This window comes from Neophocaena asiaeorientalis, unplaced genomic scaffold (genome assembly GCF_003031525.2).
Source record: "Neophocaena asiaeorientalis asiaeorientalis breed wild unplaced genomic scaffold, Neophocaena_asiaeorientalis_V1.1 scaffold236, whole genome shotgun sequence".
NCBI lineage: Eukaryota > Metazoa > Chordata > Mammalia > Artiodactyla > Phocoenidae > Neophocaena > Neophocaena asiaeorientalis.
In genome coordinates this window covers 964,277-980,306 of record NW_020173418.1, presented here as the reverse complement: position 1 = coordinate 980,306, position 16,030 = coordinate 964,277, and the positions used below count along the sequence as shown (strand labels likewise).

General features: G+C 46.2%; 1 protein-coding gene across 2 annotated transcripts in view; it reads left to right on the top strand.

The window, feature by feature from the left end:
• The window catches only part of CYFIP1 (cytoplasmic FMR1 interacting protein 1), a 94,216-nt gene that overhangs the window by 62,549 nt on the left and 15,637 nt on the right, over positions 1-16,030 (top strand). For both annotated transcript variants that reach the window (XM_024747278.1, XM_024747277.1), the window contains exons 18-23: positions 909-1,005; positions 2,803-2,879; positions 2,988-3,096; positions 4,016-4,135; positions 8,008-8,207; positions 13,135-13,222. In XM_024747278.1, the coding sequence (XP_024603046.1) occupies positions 909-1,005; positions 2,803-2,879; positions 2,988-3,096; positions 4,016-4,135; positions 8,008-8,207; positions 13,135-13,222 (691 nt within the window). The remainder of the gene's footprint in view (positions 1-908; positions 1,006-2,802; positions 2,880-2,987; positions 3,097-4,015; positions 4,136-8,007; positions 8,208-13,134; positions 13,223-16,030) is intronic.

Below are 16,030 nucleotides of genomic sequence, written 5' to 3'. Positions count from 1 at the left end.
AATTAAGTCCACTGTGTCCAGGTGCTGTGAGGCCCGGGAACTCGGCAAGGGGAGAGGTGGCCTGGCATGTAGTGTGTGGCATGGCCTCCGACTCAGATGGATTTGGGAGAGGAAATGTTCATTGAACATCTTTGTTTAGAGTTTGAAGCTCAGGGTCAGGGCAGGGGGTCAGAGATTTTGAAAATACGAAGTCCATGGAGGGAAAGTAATAGCAAACGGGGTGTCATGCAGTGAGCAGATTGGGACCCTGCCTAGCGGGTCCTCCCGCCACCGTCCTTGCCTGTGCACATCAGGAGGGTGGCCTTCCCTCACTCTGCAGCAGCCGTGGTGTCTGTTCTGTAGCGTTAGAGGCCTTGATGAGCGTGTGTGCGCCTCTAGGGCCACATTGGGCCCTCTGCTTATGTGCCTCAAGCTCTCAGAGGGACCTTACTTCTGGAGACCATCGGCTACCACCATTTGGCCAGGGAGAGAGGGGCTTTGGCCACAGCAGGTGTGCTCATGGTCAGCTCTGGGGCCCAGGACCTTTGTATGTTTTTCTTTTTAAGTCGGACGGTTTGTTATTAAAAATAAGAAAACGACTCATTCTTGTGGTTATTAAAAATACTGCAGAGTGGGGTGAAAATCTTTGAAACGCGATAACTGAGAAGATGAAGTTGCAGGAGGCCCTCTTGGACCCACCAGGCGCCCTGGGCGTGGCTGAGCCAGGCATGTCCTGCCAAGGGTCTGGCCAGCTTGCTGGGGCCTCTGTTAGGGCCCTCACAGAAGCCGAGTTTGGCATTTGAAGTAAGAGTTTGTTTTTCCTCATGAGAGAGGAAGACAGTGAGGGTTACATTTCCCGTGGAGGGCAGGGTGTGAGAGCCGAGAAACCCTGTGTGGGCGGCTGGCCTGACCTCTCTCCCACTCTGCAGGTACGTCCTCTACTCGCTGGACCTGTACAACGATAGCGCCCACTATGCCCTCACCAGGTTCAACAAGCAGTTTCTCTATGACGAAATCGAGGCAGAGGTGAGGGCCCAGGCACTTTTAATAGACTTTTAAAAATTTCCTTTTTCCTCTGAGTGTTAGAGGGAACAACCTTTCTTTTTAATACAAGGAGGTTCAAACAATGGAATGAACTTTGAAATAAACATTTTGGGGTGAACCCTTCTATCTGCACTTTTTTCTGTGCATCCACACAGGATGATTGGGGTCTTAAAACATCAGCTGTTGGGGGACATCCTTTTCACGTGACTGCGTGGCATGAACACTGCATATCTTGCCTGTTTCTTTCATGAACACAGTCTAGAGCAGGGGCATTGTACAGAAGAGATGCACTGAACCAACCTCTATTTAATTTCTCTAGTTTGGGCTTTTTATTTTTAATTATAAATAATGCTTTGATGAACTTCCTTGCACATATCTTTTTAGTTGTATTGGATTATTCTTGAGGACAAATTCCTACAAGTGGAATTATTGTCTGTGTACATGCAGCTAAGGAGAAAAATCTTATTTTCTAGCTCAAGATGTAAGAGGATTTAACCTCAGCAGATTACATTATACATCTGGGTCTCCTTCCCCATATCCTCACAAAAACCACAGGAAGTGCTTCTTAGGGGAGATTTCATGGGCTCCCGGGTGAGGCAGGGTGGGCTGGGACAGAGACCCGTGGGTCCTGGGGCAGCTCCACTCTGAGCACAGGGTGTCCTCATCCCAGTTCCGGGGTGTATGTGCTAGCCCCATTTGCAAGTGAGGATACAGTTTTGAGGGTGAAGTCACAGACTGTGTCCACCCTGCAACTCTGACCGACGTTGGGAGCCCAGAGGAGGCCACGGGCAGCGGCTCTTGGGACATACAGCCCGGAATCAGGAGCTGCCCCCAGATGCAGTGCACGATAGCCCCTGGGAGCACGTGAAGAACAGAGACTTTCTTATATTCCATTGTATTTAAGAGAATTGGAGCATTTTTCTCATCAGTAAGCAAGGTTCTGACATAATTTTCAGTGGTGGTGTGGTGGTCACTCCTGGTCCCAATGAAATGGATTTAATCTGCTATTGTTGGACAGTAAAGATGTTTCTGTTTTCTCATAAGAGCCTTTTTTAGTTGCCTTAACAAGGGTTGGGGTTTTGGGGTTTTGTTTTGTTTTTTAATTCAATCCCCAGAACTTATTTATTTTATAACTGGAAGTTTGTACCTTTTGACCCCCTTCACCCAGTTCTCCCATGCTCCACCTCTGCAACCACCAATCGGTTCTTTGTATATTTATGGGTTTGTTTTTGGTTTTTTTAAGATTCCACATATAAGTGAGATCATGTAGTATTTGTCTTATTTCACTTAGCATAGCACCCTCAAGATCCATCTATGTTGCCGAAAATGGCAGGGTTTCCTTCTCTTTTATGGCTGAGTAATATTCCATTTGTGTGTGTGTGTATGTGTGTGTGTGTGTGTGTGTGTACATACCTTCTTTATCGATTTATCCATCAGTGGACACTTAGGTTGTTTCCATGTCTTGGCTGTTGTGCTGCAGGAACCCTGGGGTACAGATATCATTTTGAGTTAGTGTTTCCATTTAAATACCTAGAAGTGGAATTGCTGGATCAAAAAAAAATTTTTTTTTTAAGTTCTGTTATTTGATCTTGGTTTAGGGAAGCTTTTTTGGGGGGCGAGGGGCGTGCGGTACCACACAGCTTGGGGGATCTGAGTTCCCCAATCAGGGATTGAACCCGGGCCCTTGGCAATGAAAGTGCAGAGTCCTTACCACTGGACCACCAGGGAATTCCCTAGGGAAGCAAAATTTAATGCACGCTTTCCTTTCCTTTCCTTTAGGTGAATCTCTGCTTTGACCAATTTGTTTATAAGCTGGCCGACCAGATATTTGCATATTATAAGGTTATGGCAGGAAGGTGAGTATGTGTTTGTAATTTGGGTACAAAATCTTGGGCAACTTGATCTGACATTTCCATTCAAATTCACAGCACGTGAGAAATTGTCCTCTCTTCCTTCCATGCTAGTTTGCTTCTTGACAAACGGTTACGATCAGAATGCAAGAATCAGGGTGCAACCATCCATCTCCCGCCATCTAATCGCTATGAGACGCTGCTCAAGCAGAGGCACGTGCAGGTGAGCCAGGCCTTTCCTGGGCACGGTGAGGCATGGAACCAGCAGTGGAAATAGTGGGGTTTTCTTAGAGCTCCTCAGGTTTTAATAGATGTCAGTATGTATGTGGCTGTGGAACCATCCATGTAAAGAGCTGAGGTTTTAAAGATAAGCAGCCTCTTGGATAACCTGACACACAAGGGAAGGCTGCCCTGCGCAGTTCCCAGGAGGCCTGGCCCAAGCACAACTCCTCTCCAGGAGCCCAAAAGACAGAGCTTAAGAGAAAGAAGATGTGGACTCTAGTCAGCTCCGAGTGGTGGGGAGGAACCGCTTCTTGGCCAGCACAGAGAGTAATAATACAGTCCTTGTTTTTTTTTTGTTTCTTTAAAAATAACATATATACATCACCAAAAGGAAAATACAGAAAACTGTAGGGAAATCTCATGTAATTCTATCTACAAATAACCACCATTCACATTTGGGGACATTTTCACCAGGGTTTTGCCTGTATTTTTATGTTATTGAAATGATACTGAGGTATGCACATGTTGTTAGGACTCTGCAGTAGAGATGGAGTAGTTTTCTCCTACTTATCCTTGTGACATGGTGAGGGTAAGACACACGCAGGCCGCTCTGTGCTGGGAGGTGGCCCTGAACCCGTTACAAGGGGTACGCTAAGTTCCAGACCCAGGCTCTCCAGGATCTCTGGGGAGGCTTGGGGTTTCTGTCTGTGATGTAAGTGTAAGTACACTATAAGAGTCCTTTTATAGCTTTGACTTGCAGAATTTCAGCTCTAGGAAAGTAGGGTATTTGATCATACTGTCATCTAAATTTTGTACGTTATTTGTCTGTCTTATCTTTTGGAATCAGTTTCCTGGGATAGATCCGTATTCTCTTGCTTATTTGTTTTTTAATGTTCATGCTTTCCACTCTCTGTGCCCAGCTCCTGGGCAGGTCCATAGACCTCAATCGTCTGATTACTCAGCGCGTCTCCACCGCCATGTACAAATCCCTGGAACTGGCAATTGGGCGATTTGAGAGTGAAGACCTGACATCAATAGTTGTAAGTGCTCTCCTTTTTCTCAGGCTCAGCAGATTTGGGGGGTTGGAGCTACTTCTACTTTTGTCATTATTGATAAATTGACCTGATGGTAGGTTCATTTTTTGCATAGAACTCAAAAGGTGTGCACTCACTGAGCTGGGCCTGCCTGGGCATCTGCTCTTCATATGCACAATTCTAAATTGACTTCAGAGAACAAATAGTTACACCTCACTATGGCAAAAGATATGGCAAAAGAATGAAAGGAGGAACGTTTTAAAAATTAAAAAGAAACGAAGACAGACAGAAAGGATTTTAGAGAAGATCATGGAGATGATGGACGGTGAAGATTCAACATACATATCGTAGAGGCCCCTGAAGACAAAAACCAAAGCAATGAGATGGAACAGACATTAAAAATGCTACTTGAAGAAAACTTTGATGAAATAAAAACCAGTATAAATACATATTAGAAGCAAATATTGCATACATGGGAAGACAGACCTAAAGTGGCCAACACCAAAGAACACTGTAGTTAACATTGTAGTATTGGACTTTCAAGGAAAAGTAAAAACCCTCTGGGTATCTCAGCAGAGTGATCAGGGAAAGAAAATCCAATTGTCCTCAGACCTTTGCCAGCAGGGAAGGAAATGCAATTTAAGGATTTCGTGCCAAATCTATCTTACAAGAATAATGGCTGCAGGCAAATGGTAATGAGCTTGTGAGAACTCCAGGAAGACTCTTTGTTCCTAGAGAAGCAGGTGGGGGGCAGGTGTCTGCTGGGCCCACCTCTGCTTCCTCAGAATCCAGGCTGTCTGTGGCCACAGAGCCCACAGTGGCTCTTCCTTCAGCCTGGCTTGGGCTGGGGCATGGTGTTTCATTGCCCTTGGTCTTAATGTGATTCGGTTGAGGTTTTGACCACTATAAATAGAATGCAAGCCAGAGACCTTTTTTTCTTTTCCCTAGCTTTTAGTTTTATTGATCTTTGCTATTGTTTTCTTTGTTTCTATTTCATTTATTTCTGCTCTGATCTTTATGATTTCTTTCCTTCTACTAACTTTGGGTTTTGTTTGTTCTTTCTCTAGTTCCTTTAGGTGTGAGATTAGATTGTTTATTTGAGATTTTTCTTGTTTCTTGAGGTAGGGTTGTATTGCTACAAACTTCCCTCTTAGAATTGCTTTTGCTGCATCCCATAGGTTTTGGATTGTCATGTTTTTGTTGTCATTTGTTTCTAGGTATTTTTTGATTTCCTCCTTGACTTCTTCAGTGATCTCTTTGTTATTTAGTAATGTATTGTTGAGCCTCCATGTGTTTGTGTTTTTTATGTTTTTTTCCGTGTATTTGATTTCTAACCTCATAGTGTTGTGGTCAGAAAAGATGCTTGATATGATTTCAGTTTTCTTAAATTTACTGAGGCTTGATTTGTGACCCAAGATGTGATCTATCCTGGGGAATGTTCCATGTGCGCTTGAGAAGAAAGTGTAATCTGCTGTTTTTGGATGGAATGTCCCATAAATATCAATTAAATCTATCTGGTCTGTTGTGTCATTTAAAGCTTATGTTTCCTTATTAACTTTATGTCTGGATGATCTGTCCACTGGTGTACATGAGGTGTTAAAGTCTCCCACTATTATTGTGTTACTGTCAATTTCCTCTTCTATAGCTGTTAGCATTTGCCTTATGTATTGAGGTGCTCCTCTGTTGGGTGCATATATGTTTGTAATTGTTATATCTTCTTCTTGGATTGATCCCTTGATCATTATGTAGTGTCCTTCCTTGTCTCTTGTAACATTCTTTATTTTAAAGTCTATTTTATCTGATTTGAGTATTGCTACTCCAGCTTTCTTTTGGTTTCCATTTGCATGGAATATCTTTTTCCATCCCTTCACTTTCAGTCTATATGTGTCCCTAGGTCTGAAGTGGGTCTCTTGTAGACAGCATATATATGGGTCTTGTTTTTAAATCCATTCAGCAAGCCTGTGTCTTTTGCTTGGAGCATTTAACCCATTCACATTTAAGGTAATTTTCAGTATGTATGTTCCTATTACCAAATTCTTTAATTGTTTTGGGTTTGTTTTTGTAGGTCCTTTTCTTCTCTTGCGTTTACCACTTAGAGAAGTTCCTTTAGCATTTGTTGTAGAGCTGGCTTCGTGGTACTGAATTCTATTAGCTTTTGCTTGTCTGTAAAGCTTTTGATTTCTCTGTCAAATCTCAATGAGATCCTTGCTGGGTAGAGTAATCTTGGTTGTAGGTTCTTCCCTTTTATCACTTTAAATATATTGTGCCACTCCCTTCTGGCTTGTAGAGTTTCTGCTGAGAAATCAGCTGTTAACTTTATGGTAGTTCCCTTTTATGCTATTTGTCGTTTTTCCCTTGTTGCTTTTAATTATTTTTCTTTGTCTTTAATCTTTGTCAATTTGATTACTGTGTGTCTCGGCATGTTTTTCTTTGCGCTTATCCTGCCTGGGACTCTCTGTGCTTCTTGGACTTAGGTAGCTATTTCCTTTCCCATGTTAGGGAATTTTTTGACTATAATTTCTTCAAATGTTTTCTCCGTTCCTTTCTCTCTCTTCTCCTTCCGGGACCCCTATAATGTGAATGTTGGTGCATTTAATGTTGTCCCAGAGGTCTCTTAGGCTGTCTTCATTTCTTTTCATTCTTTTTTCTTTATTCTGTTCTGCAGCAGTGAATTCCACCATTCTGTCTTCCAGGCCACTTATCCGTTCTTCTGCCTCCGTTATTCTGCTATTGATTCCTTCTAGTGTATTTTTCATTTCAGTTATTGTATTGTTCATCTCTATTTGTTGGTTCTTTAATTCTTCTTAGGTCTTTGTTAAACATTTCTTGCCTCTTCTCGATCTTTGCCTCCATTCTTTTTCTGAGGTCCTGGATCATCTTTACTGTCATTATTCTGAATTCTTTTTCTGGAAGGTTGCCTATCTCCACTTCATTTAGTTGTTTTTCTGGGGTTTTATCTTGTTCCTTCATCTGGTACATAGTCCTCTGCCTTTTCATTTTGTCTCTCTTTCTGTGAATGTGGTTTTTGTTCAACAGGCTGCAGGATTGTAGTTCTTCTTGCTTCTGCCCAGAGACCATTTTAAATTTACTGGTAGTCACATTAGAAAAGGAGAAAGAAATTGGAGGAATTAATTTTAGTAATCTATTTTATTTACCCAATATATCCAAAAATTAACAATTCAACATATAATCATTATAAGAACTCTATTGACGTGGATAGCTTACATTCTTTGTTTTCATGTTCAGTTTCTGAAATCTGTGCATCTCACACGTATGGTGCATCTCAGTTTGGACCAGCCACGTTCTTGTTGCCATATGTGGCCAGTGGCTGCCTCAGGGAATAGTACAGACCTGGGCACGTTTATGAACAGTCAGTGTGAGAGCCTGGAAGGCCACCTCTGAACATGCTTGCCAGTTCTGCTGCACAGCAATGCTTTTGAGTAACTTCAGGTGCGTTAGGAAAGCTGATTAAGGCTAACACCTGAGGACACACTGTGTGCCATCGGGTTGGGGTGGACACATCCCAGTGTTCTCTGCCCTGTGAGGGGTTTGGAGGCCAGCAGTGGGCAGTGGGAGGTAAATGCAGTGGAGAATGGACAGTGGCCATTCGGGGGCAACCATGGAAAGAAGGGGCATTTTAAGAGCAATGGAGAGGACACGAATTTAGGTGTGAGAAGTAAGCTTGTGTCACCTGCCGGACCGCCACCATGTGCGTTCTTGGCCTAGCTCACTGGCCCCCCCTTAGTGCAGCCCCTCACCGTCCACGTCCTGCTCTGCCCGCTCCCGGCCCACCACCATGGCGCTACCCACGTAGAGGATGGAGGCCGCCACGCCAGGCCTAGCTCTGTCCTCACGCCCCTGTCTTTGTGGTCCCACAGGAGCTGGATGGCCTCTTGGAAATCAACCGCATGACCCACAGGCTGCTGAGCAGGTACCTGACTCTGGACAGCTTTGATGCCATGTTCCGGGAGGCCAACCACAATGTGTCAGCGCCCTACGGGAGAATCACCCTCCATGTCTTCTGGGAGCTCAACTACGACTTCCTGCCCAACTACTGCTACAATGGCTCCACCAACCGGTGAGCATGCTACCTCACAGATGGCTCTGGATGCCCCTTCCAATGGACATCGAAATAAGATGGTCTCAGGGCCCATCTTTTCCTGTGTCCAGGATACTCAGGCCCTCCTGGTCTCCTCCATTTGCAAGTGCAGCCCTGGGCCAGCCCTTGGGTGTGTGGTCATGGCTTTCATGTGCAGACTGAGTGCGGGGCCAGGGTTCCTATCCAGGGCACTCCCTTGGGGCTCAGGGCCAAATCTGTGGTACATGTGGACGGCAGCTGCTGGGTCTGTACCACCTCCATACATTTAATGTCTACTGACGTTGGAATGTGCTGGGTGACTCTACTTTTCATGCTTCCATTCTGGGATGTCGGGACATGTGAGGGTCTGCCAGTTAGCTGCCCTCCAGGCACCTACCATTTTACTATGTTGAACAAAACAAAGTGGCCCGCTGGAAGGGTGGCATGGCTGCTGGCTTCAGGGTCATGTGGTCCAGTCTTGGGGTACAGCCAAGGTCCTGGGATGGCCCTGTGTCACCTCCACACTCTGGCAACTGCCTGCCTGAGGCCTGTCCTCTCTGTGCTGAGCTTCACTCCTGCTGTGTCAGCACATGCCAGAGAGGAAACGTATGTGTGTGCTTGTGAGTGTGAGAAATGGGGGTGAGTATGAGTGAGGGTGTGTGTGAGAGACCGTGTGTATGTGAGCGTTATGACCACTTTTTATTTTTTATAAATTTATTTATTTATTTTTGGCCGTGTTGGGTCTTTGTTGCTGTGCACGGGCTTTCTGTAGTTGCGGTGGCCTCTCTTGTTGCAGAGCACAGGCTCTAGGCACTCAGGCTTCAGTAGTTGTGGCTCGTGGGCTCTAGAGCACAGGCTCAGTAGCTGTGGTGCACAGCTTTAGTTGCTCCGCAGCATGTGGGATCTTCCTAGACCAGGGATCAAACCTGTGTCCCCTGCATTGGCAGGCGGATTCTTAACCACTGTGCCATCAGGGAAGTCCTATGACCACCTTTTAAAAGTAAATGTCTTTTGCTTTTCCTTTGCTTCACTACTGCATCTGAACATCCTATCATGTGTTGGCTTGATCACTACTGTCTTTCAGGCCTAGATTTTTGAGTCTTGATCCAGGGGTGCTGAGCTTCGACCCCGAGGGCAGAAGGGAGGCCCTCCTGTGGCCTGATCATACCTGCTATTGCCATTGTCTGTTTGGGACCCCAGGGTTGGTTTCCTTGTGGGAAATACAGGCCTGTTGCTGGTACATGGAGGTGTGCCATTAGGCCCATCAGCCCAGCCCCATGCAGCAGCAGAGGGCACATGGCCATGGCCACAGAACCACAGGTGAAGGAGCCCTGGTTGGCCTTCTTGGGTCAGGGGGCCCTGGGCCTGGCTGGGCACAATCCACCGGAACCAAACTTTAGAGACTACTCATCCCTGTAAACTCCCTTCTAAGTGCCCAGGTTCTTGAAACAGGTCTTTTTCAAGTTGTTTTAGAGTTGGAATTAACTGAATATTTTTATAGCATAAGTAATGCATCATAATTGTAGAAAAGCTAGAAATCGTGTGTGTGTGTGTATGTGTGTGTGTGTATATATATATGTATGGAATAGGTATTGGGGAAAATAATTAAATCCCTAGAGATTTCCCTTATAAAATGTCTGTCTTCTGGAGCTTTTGCCATATGGTCGGATATACATGTGTATTTTTTGTTTTGCAGAAATGGACGTTGTTAGGCATACTGTTAAGTACACATTCTTTTTTCACATCATATGTCGTGACGAGGGGCGTTCTGTGTGTACATACGTGCTTGTCGTGTTTCTGAAAATCTAAGTCATGGCCAACGTTTGCAAGTTTTTCTGTGCTTTGGTCGGTCTGTTTGGAACTTTTAGAATTAATTTCTGTTATGTCCCTTAAATCATTTTGCCTAGTGCTTAGAACTGGCATCTCTAAAGGTGAAATGCAGCTGAATCCCATTATTGGCAAGTTGAGAAAATATGTTCCGGTGGGGGAGGGCATTGGGCAGGGCTATGGAGGTGGTAGAATCAGGCAACACAAGGAGCTGTGATTTTCTTGTGTTATTTTAGGTTGCATTTTTGATTATCTAGCATTTTGTTGCCCTTTAAGGGATTCCCAGAGATGGTGCAAAAGGAACAGTTGAAGATGCTCCCTGGGCCCCCGGCCCCCTTTGTGCCAGCTGCACTGCGTGTGTACAGCATCTGCTTGTTCTGGTCATCTTGGTGACAGCCCGGTGGGTCGAGGGCTCAAAAACAACAGGAGCCCTGTGGAAGGACTGCAAGGGGGGTGGGAGGGGGCTGAAATCTACATGGTGATGAAAACTCAGCACGTGCTGTAAACCTTTCTGTTGAATCACTATGTTTTCTGAAAGATGCTCCAGGCATGATGAGTCATGAGTGTGCAGTTAGGGAAGGGGGTCTATTTCGAGGCCCTGCCTGCCAAGCTGTATCCACGTGGGTGCCCTTCCCTGATCGGGGCCGATGCTAGGGAACAACCCGCCATCCTAGGCTACCTGTCCTACTGGCAGCAGGAGTCTTGTCAGAGACGAGGTTGCCAGGACTCAGGTCAGGAAGTTGGTGCCGTGTGACCCAGCAACCTTAGCAGGAGTGGAACACCTCCAGGCCGTGTCACTTGCATGGCCTGACAGACACTATGGCATCAGGTGTATAAACTGACGAGAGGCGCCTCTGCCCTGGGTCCCCTTAGCCCGTCCAGCACGAGGTCCACCCTGAAGGGCAGCAAGCAGACGGCTGCCCTTGCCTGGTAGTGCGTGCTCCCTGCTGCCCACGTGGCGCTGGTAGGTGGCTTTGCCTCCAACGGGCTGTGCGATTGATTGCACGGGAACCCAGTTTCCCATGCATTGGAGCTGTGACCTTGGGCACGTGTGCTGACAGGGGCCAGCGTGAAGTGACCTCAGTCTCCTTGGGCCCAGAAACCTGAGACGCAATTCAGAGGGAGCCCTGGCTGCACGCGATGCAGTCTTCACCAGAGCAGCAGCGCTGGAGGCCTCCACCTCTTGCTAGCATTGGCAAAAGCCATTACTCCTGTATTTTTAACAGGTCTTTCAGTGGAACCCTTAGAGCTTCATTATCTGGAAAAGACATTTTAAAATAGCGTTTCGTATGTCCACGATGCATGTGGAAACCTGAGAAGACAGACAAAATTATGCCACCCAGTATCTTAATTCCATGCCTGAGGGTTTTCTGAGAGCTGCTTGCGGGGAAACCAGAACTCCGTTTGTTGCTTGGCGTATCTACTTATTTTGCTGCTTATTTCCGATTAATGATTTATGCCTGGTGACTCTGGGAGGTCGCATGGGGTGGCCTGTGACTTAAATTTAACCTGTACAGCTACTAATTGTGATAGCGCGATAACCCTCGAAGTAAGCCAGCAGTTGGGATCAGAGTCGGGCCTTTTTGGCAGGAAGACCACTGAGGAGGGTGTGTCCTCAGTGCAATGTACCACAAGGTTGTCCCCTCACTAGCCATCCATCCCTTGGTTAGGGTGGTGGCTGCCAAGTTTCTCCACTTGTGTTTTTCCATTTTTCTTTTTTTTTTTTTTTTTTTGCAGTACACGGGCCTCTCACTGTTGTGGCCTCTCCCGCTGCAGAGCACAGGCTCCGGAAGCACAGGCTCAGCGGCCATGGCTCACGGGCCCAGTCGCTTCACGGCATGTGGGATCTTCCCCGACCGGGGCACGAACCCGCGTCCCCTGCATCGGCAGGCGGACTCTCAAACTCTGCGCCACCAGGGAAGCCCTGTTTCCATTTTTCTGTTTGAAATTTATAAGTAACATATAGGGAGATAATCTGAGACTTTACAAACGGTTCCTTGGGGCTTCCCTGGTGGCGCAGTGGTTGAGAGTCCACCTGCCGATGCAGGGGACACGGGTAAGGGATAATGACAGAACCCAGCCACTCAGCAATGTGATGTTTCCATTTAAATGTGATCAGCTCCACAGGCCACTGTCCTCTCCTCAGATGCAAACATTTGTTTCATGCACAAGTGGTGTTTTGACAGTTACATCCTTTTTTATTTATTAAAGTGCAATATGTGTTAATCAAGTTTTTTGAATTTAATAATCAGCAAATCCGTGAATTTTATCATGCTTCTTTGTAAAAAGTTTTATATGTTTAAATGAACGCTTCTGATTTGAAAGTGTGAGTCGATTTTGACATTTCTGCTTTAAGATCCAAGCATTTGAGTTTTAGTGGCTCCTAATCTGTTATGAAGCCATAGTCTCGTGGCTCTGCAAGTGTGTTTACAGACTCATCTTCTGTCAGTTTGTACCCAGTGACCTGAGTGACCGCATCACTGTCCGAATCTGCCTTCCCACTCCTGTCCCTGCCACCATTGCTGTGTCCAGAGGCCCAGCAAGGCCCAAGTGCCTGCATCATCTCTTTTCAAAAGACTGAATGAAATAGTCCTGGTGCCAAGTTTGGAGACTCTTTTTAAATTTATTATTTATTTTATTTATTTATTTTTGGCTGCATTGCATTCCCGTTGCTGCGCGCGGGCTTTCTCCAGCCGCGGCTCGTGGGCTGTAGGCACGCAGGCTTCAGTAGTTGTGGCGCACGGGCTTCGTTGCTCCGCGGCATGTGGGATCTTCCCGGACCAGGGCTTGAACCCGTGTCCCCTGCATTGGCAGGCGGATTCCCAACCACTGCGCCACCAGGGAAGCCCTGGAGACTCTTTTTATGTGCTAGAAGGGCCTCCGGTGTCCTCACTCTGTTCCTGAACTTCAGATACATTTATCATACTTCAGAGTATTTATAGCTCATTCCTAGTATGGGTTTTGATTTCCCAGAATTTTCCTATGTGATGATTAATTGGGAGGAAGATTTAATTGATGAGTAATGGAAAAGTTCTGAATTTTAAGGAACTACCATTAAATTTTTGGTTTTCTTTCTTTTTTTTAAATCTTTCTTGTTTAGATTTGTTCGGACAGTATTACCATTTTCTCAAGAATTTCAAAGAGATAAACAGCCAAATGCACAACCCCAGTATTTGCATGGATCAAAGGTAGGTTCTTTTGTGTTTGTATTACGATTTTTAAGTCCATAGCGAAGCGTATTTTGAAGTTTAATTTGAATGTCTAGTTTCAATAATTTGAATGTATCATGCCACATATAAAATGTTATTGTTTCTTTCAGTTAGCACCCTTCTGAAAAGTAATGTAGTGCTGGGACAGCTTCTGGCCATGTGGTGGGTGTCAGCTATGAGACTGTTGGAAGATTTAAAGGTGTAAAAATATCAAGCCAGAAAAGTTTGTGGAAGAGGCTTGTGGGTGGGGGCCACATCTGTGATAGAGGGGCAGGGTGGCCTGTCCAGCTGTGACACCTTAAAGGGAGGAGCTGAGGTGGGAAGGGGCATGCGGAAAACAGCTGACATCCAGGAACCACAGGACACCCACCATCCCATGAGATGAGGCAGGTTTCCCGGCTGACATGGCTGGATGTGCAGCAGCAAGGGCATTGCTAAAGGTTAGTGTTGTCAGTATTTAAAGTACTCTTACAATTTAATAAGAAAAAGACAAGCGGGGGCTTCCCTGGTGGCGCAGTGGTTGAGAGTCCGCCTGCCGATGCAGGGGACGCGGGTTCGTGCCCCGGTCCGGGAAGATCCCACATGCCGCGGAGTGGCTGGGCCCATGAGCCATGGCCGCTGAGCCTGCGTGTCCAGAGCCTGTGCTCCTCAACGGGAGAGGCCACAACAGTGAGAGGCCCACATACCGCAAAAAAAACCCCCAAAAGACAAGCATTCTGTGCTAAAAAGGAGGCAGGTACATCTGCGTCTGCAAAGTAGGTGCCCATCTCGGAAAAAAAAAGATTAGATTGTTCTTTTTAAAGCGACCAGCTGTGACTGAACTTAAACTTACGGATTTCAGCCTCTTTGAGAAATCGTTCATGTCATGTTTATTCTTAAAACCTAAACCAGTATTTTTTTGTTAGGTCATTTGGACTCCTAACAGAAGTCTAACAAAAGTTTGCCTGAGAAACACTGATGCTGACTCTTCATCTCATATGATACTTTTTTGAGGATCAAAGAAAGGCAGAATGCCGGAACACTGTGCTGTCAGAGTTGAGCCACCCTGTTCCTTGTGAGCATTCAGACCTGTCAGCTGCACTTCAGTGTGCTGCTGTGCGGTTAGGGTGTTCGTACCTATGAGAGTATGGAGTACACAGGAATCCAATTCAAAAATCCAATCCATTCTTTTGTTAGGAGTGATGAGTGAGGGCTAGTGTCTTATGGTAATAAAATCGACTTAGATGAGTGCCCATTTGTGGCGTTACCTTTTTGGTTCCTGGTAGTATCACCATTCCGAGTGAACACTCTCTTGAGTACATCACTGATGTTCTCTTTCCTACAAGATAAGTAAGGTTGTCCCTACTTCACAGTTGAAGATGCACAGTGCTGAGGGCATTAGAGAACCCAGGGCACATGACTAGTGAGTCTGGAGCCCTCGTCCACTGGTTTCCAGGCGAGGCCCCAGTCTCTGCATCAGGCGTGGTCAGCAGTGTTTCTTGACTTGAGCTGTGAGGCTCCCCTCCTCTGAGTCTATGTGTTTTATAGTGTAGGATTTGTAATTTTGCCCTCTCCAGAGGTAGTTCCTCCTCACCTTCCTCTGAGTAGGTATGTTGCTCCGGTTGTGTTGTCCCAGGGATGTGCCATCTTTGGGGTGAGTGAGGTCTCCAGGAAGCAGACACTCATCGGCGGGGCCGGGGACTAGGTGTCATTGAGCCCCAGGCCCCAAGCAAGTGAGGGTGGCTTTGGGAGTGAATTTTCCCACTTGTAACATGAGGCCATTTAATTTCACTAATGATTTTCATGTTTTTCAAGCATTAGAACTTATTATCAAGCAAAAACCTCACCCAGAATCCCAGCATTTCTTTTTTTTTTGGGCTGTGTTGGGTCTTTGTTGCTGCGTGCGGGCTTTCTCTAGTTACAGTGAGCGGGGGCTACTCTTTGTTGTGGTGCGTGGGCTTCTCATTGTGGTGGCTTCTCTTGTTGCAGAGCATGGGCTCTAGGCACGTGGGCTTCAGTAGTTGTGGCTTGCGGGCTCTAGAGTGCAGGCTCAGTAGTTGTGGTGCATGGGCTTAATTGCTTCGCAGCATGTGGGATCTTCCCGGACCAGGGATGAAACCCGTGGGCAGGCAGATTCTTAACCACTGTGCCACCAGTGAAGTCCCAGAATCCCAGCATTTAAAGCACAGTTTAGGGACACTGCTTTGGGAAAGCAAGTGTTCTCTTGCTACAAGTAATAAGCCCTTCCTTCTCTGGATTAAAAAATAATAATAAAGCACAGTTGGTGCTTTGAGGAGGGATGGCAGGGGGCAGGTTGTGTCTGAGCCCACAATGAAGATATGGTCTTTCCAAGTCTGATAGGGTTGTAGGGATGAATGTGAGACAGGCATTTGGCAGTGTCTCCACCTTGGTGAATCTTGCATTTGATCATTGGTTTGGACTCAGACTTTCTGTGTTGATGGTCCCAGGACCACCTGCACATTTGGTGATTCTCCAGAAGGATTCATTCACAGCTGCAGTTTATTACAGCTAAAGGACACAAAGCAGGATCAGCAAGGGGGAAAGATGCATCTGGTGGTTATGGAAGCAGGTGCAGGCTTCCAGTGGTCCCTCATGGGGGTCGCATGGGATGTACAGGGTGATCCTGCCCAGGAAAGAGAAGCTCACAGGAACACCCGGGTCCAGGGCTAGGGGCATAGACACAGCCACCTGTATGACTGGCCCAAGTTACTGCAATCTCAGAATCCCCAGAAGGAAAGGAGGGGCTTGCCATAAATCACTATTTGTACAAACAACCTAGACAAGCTC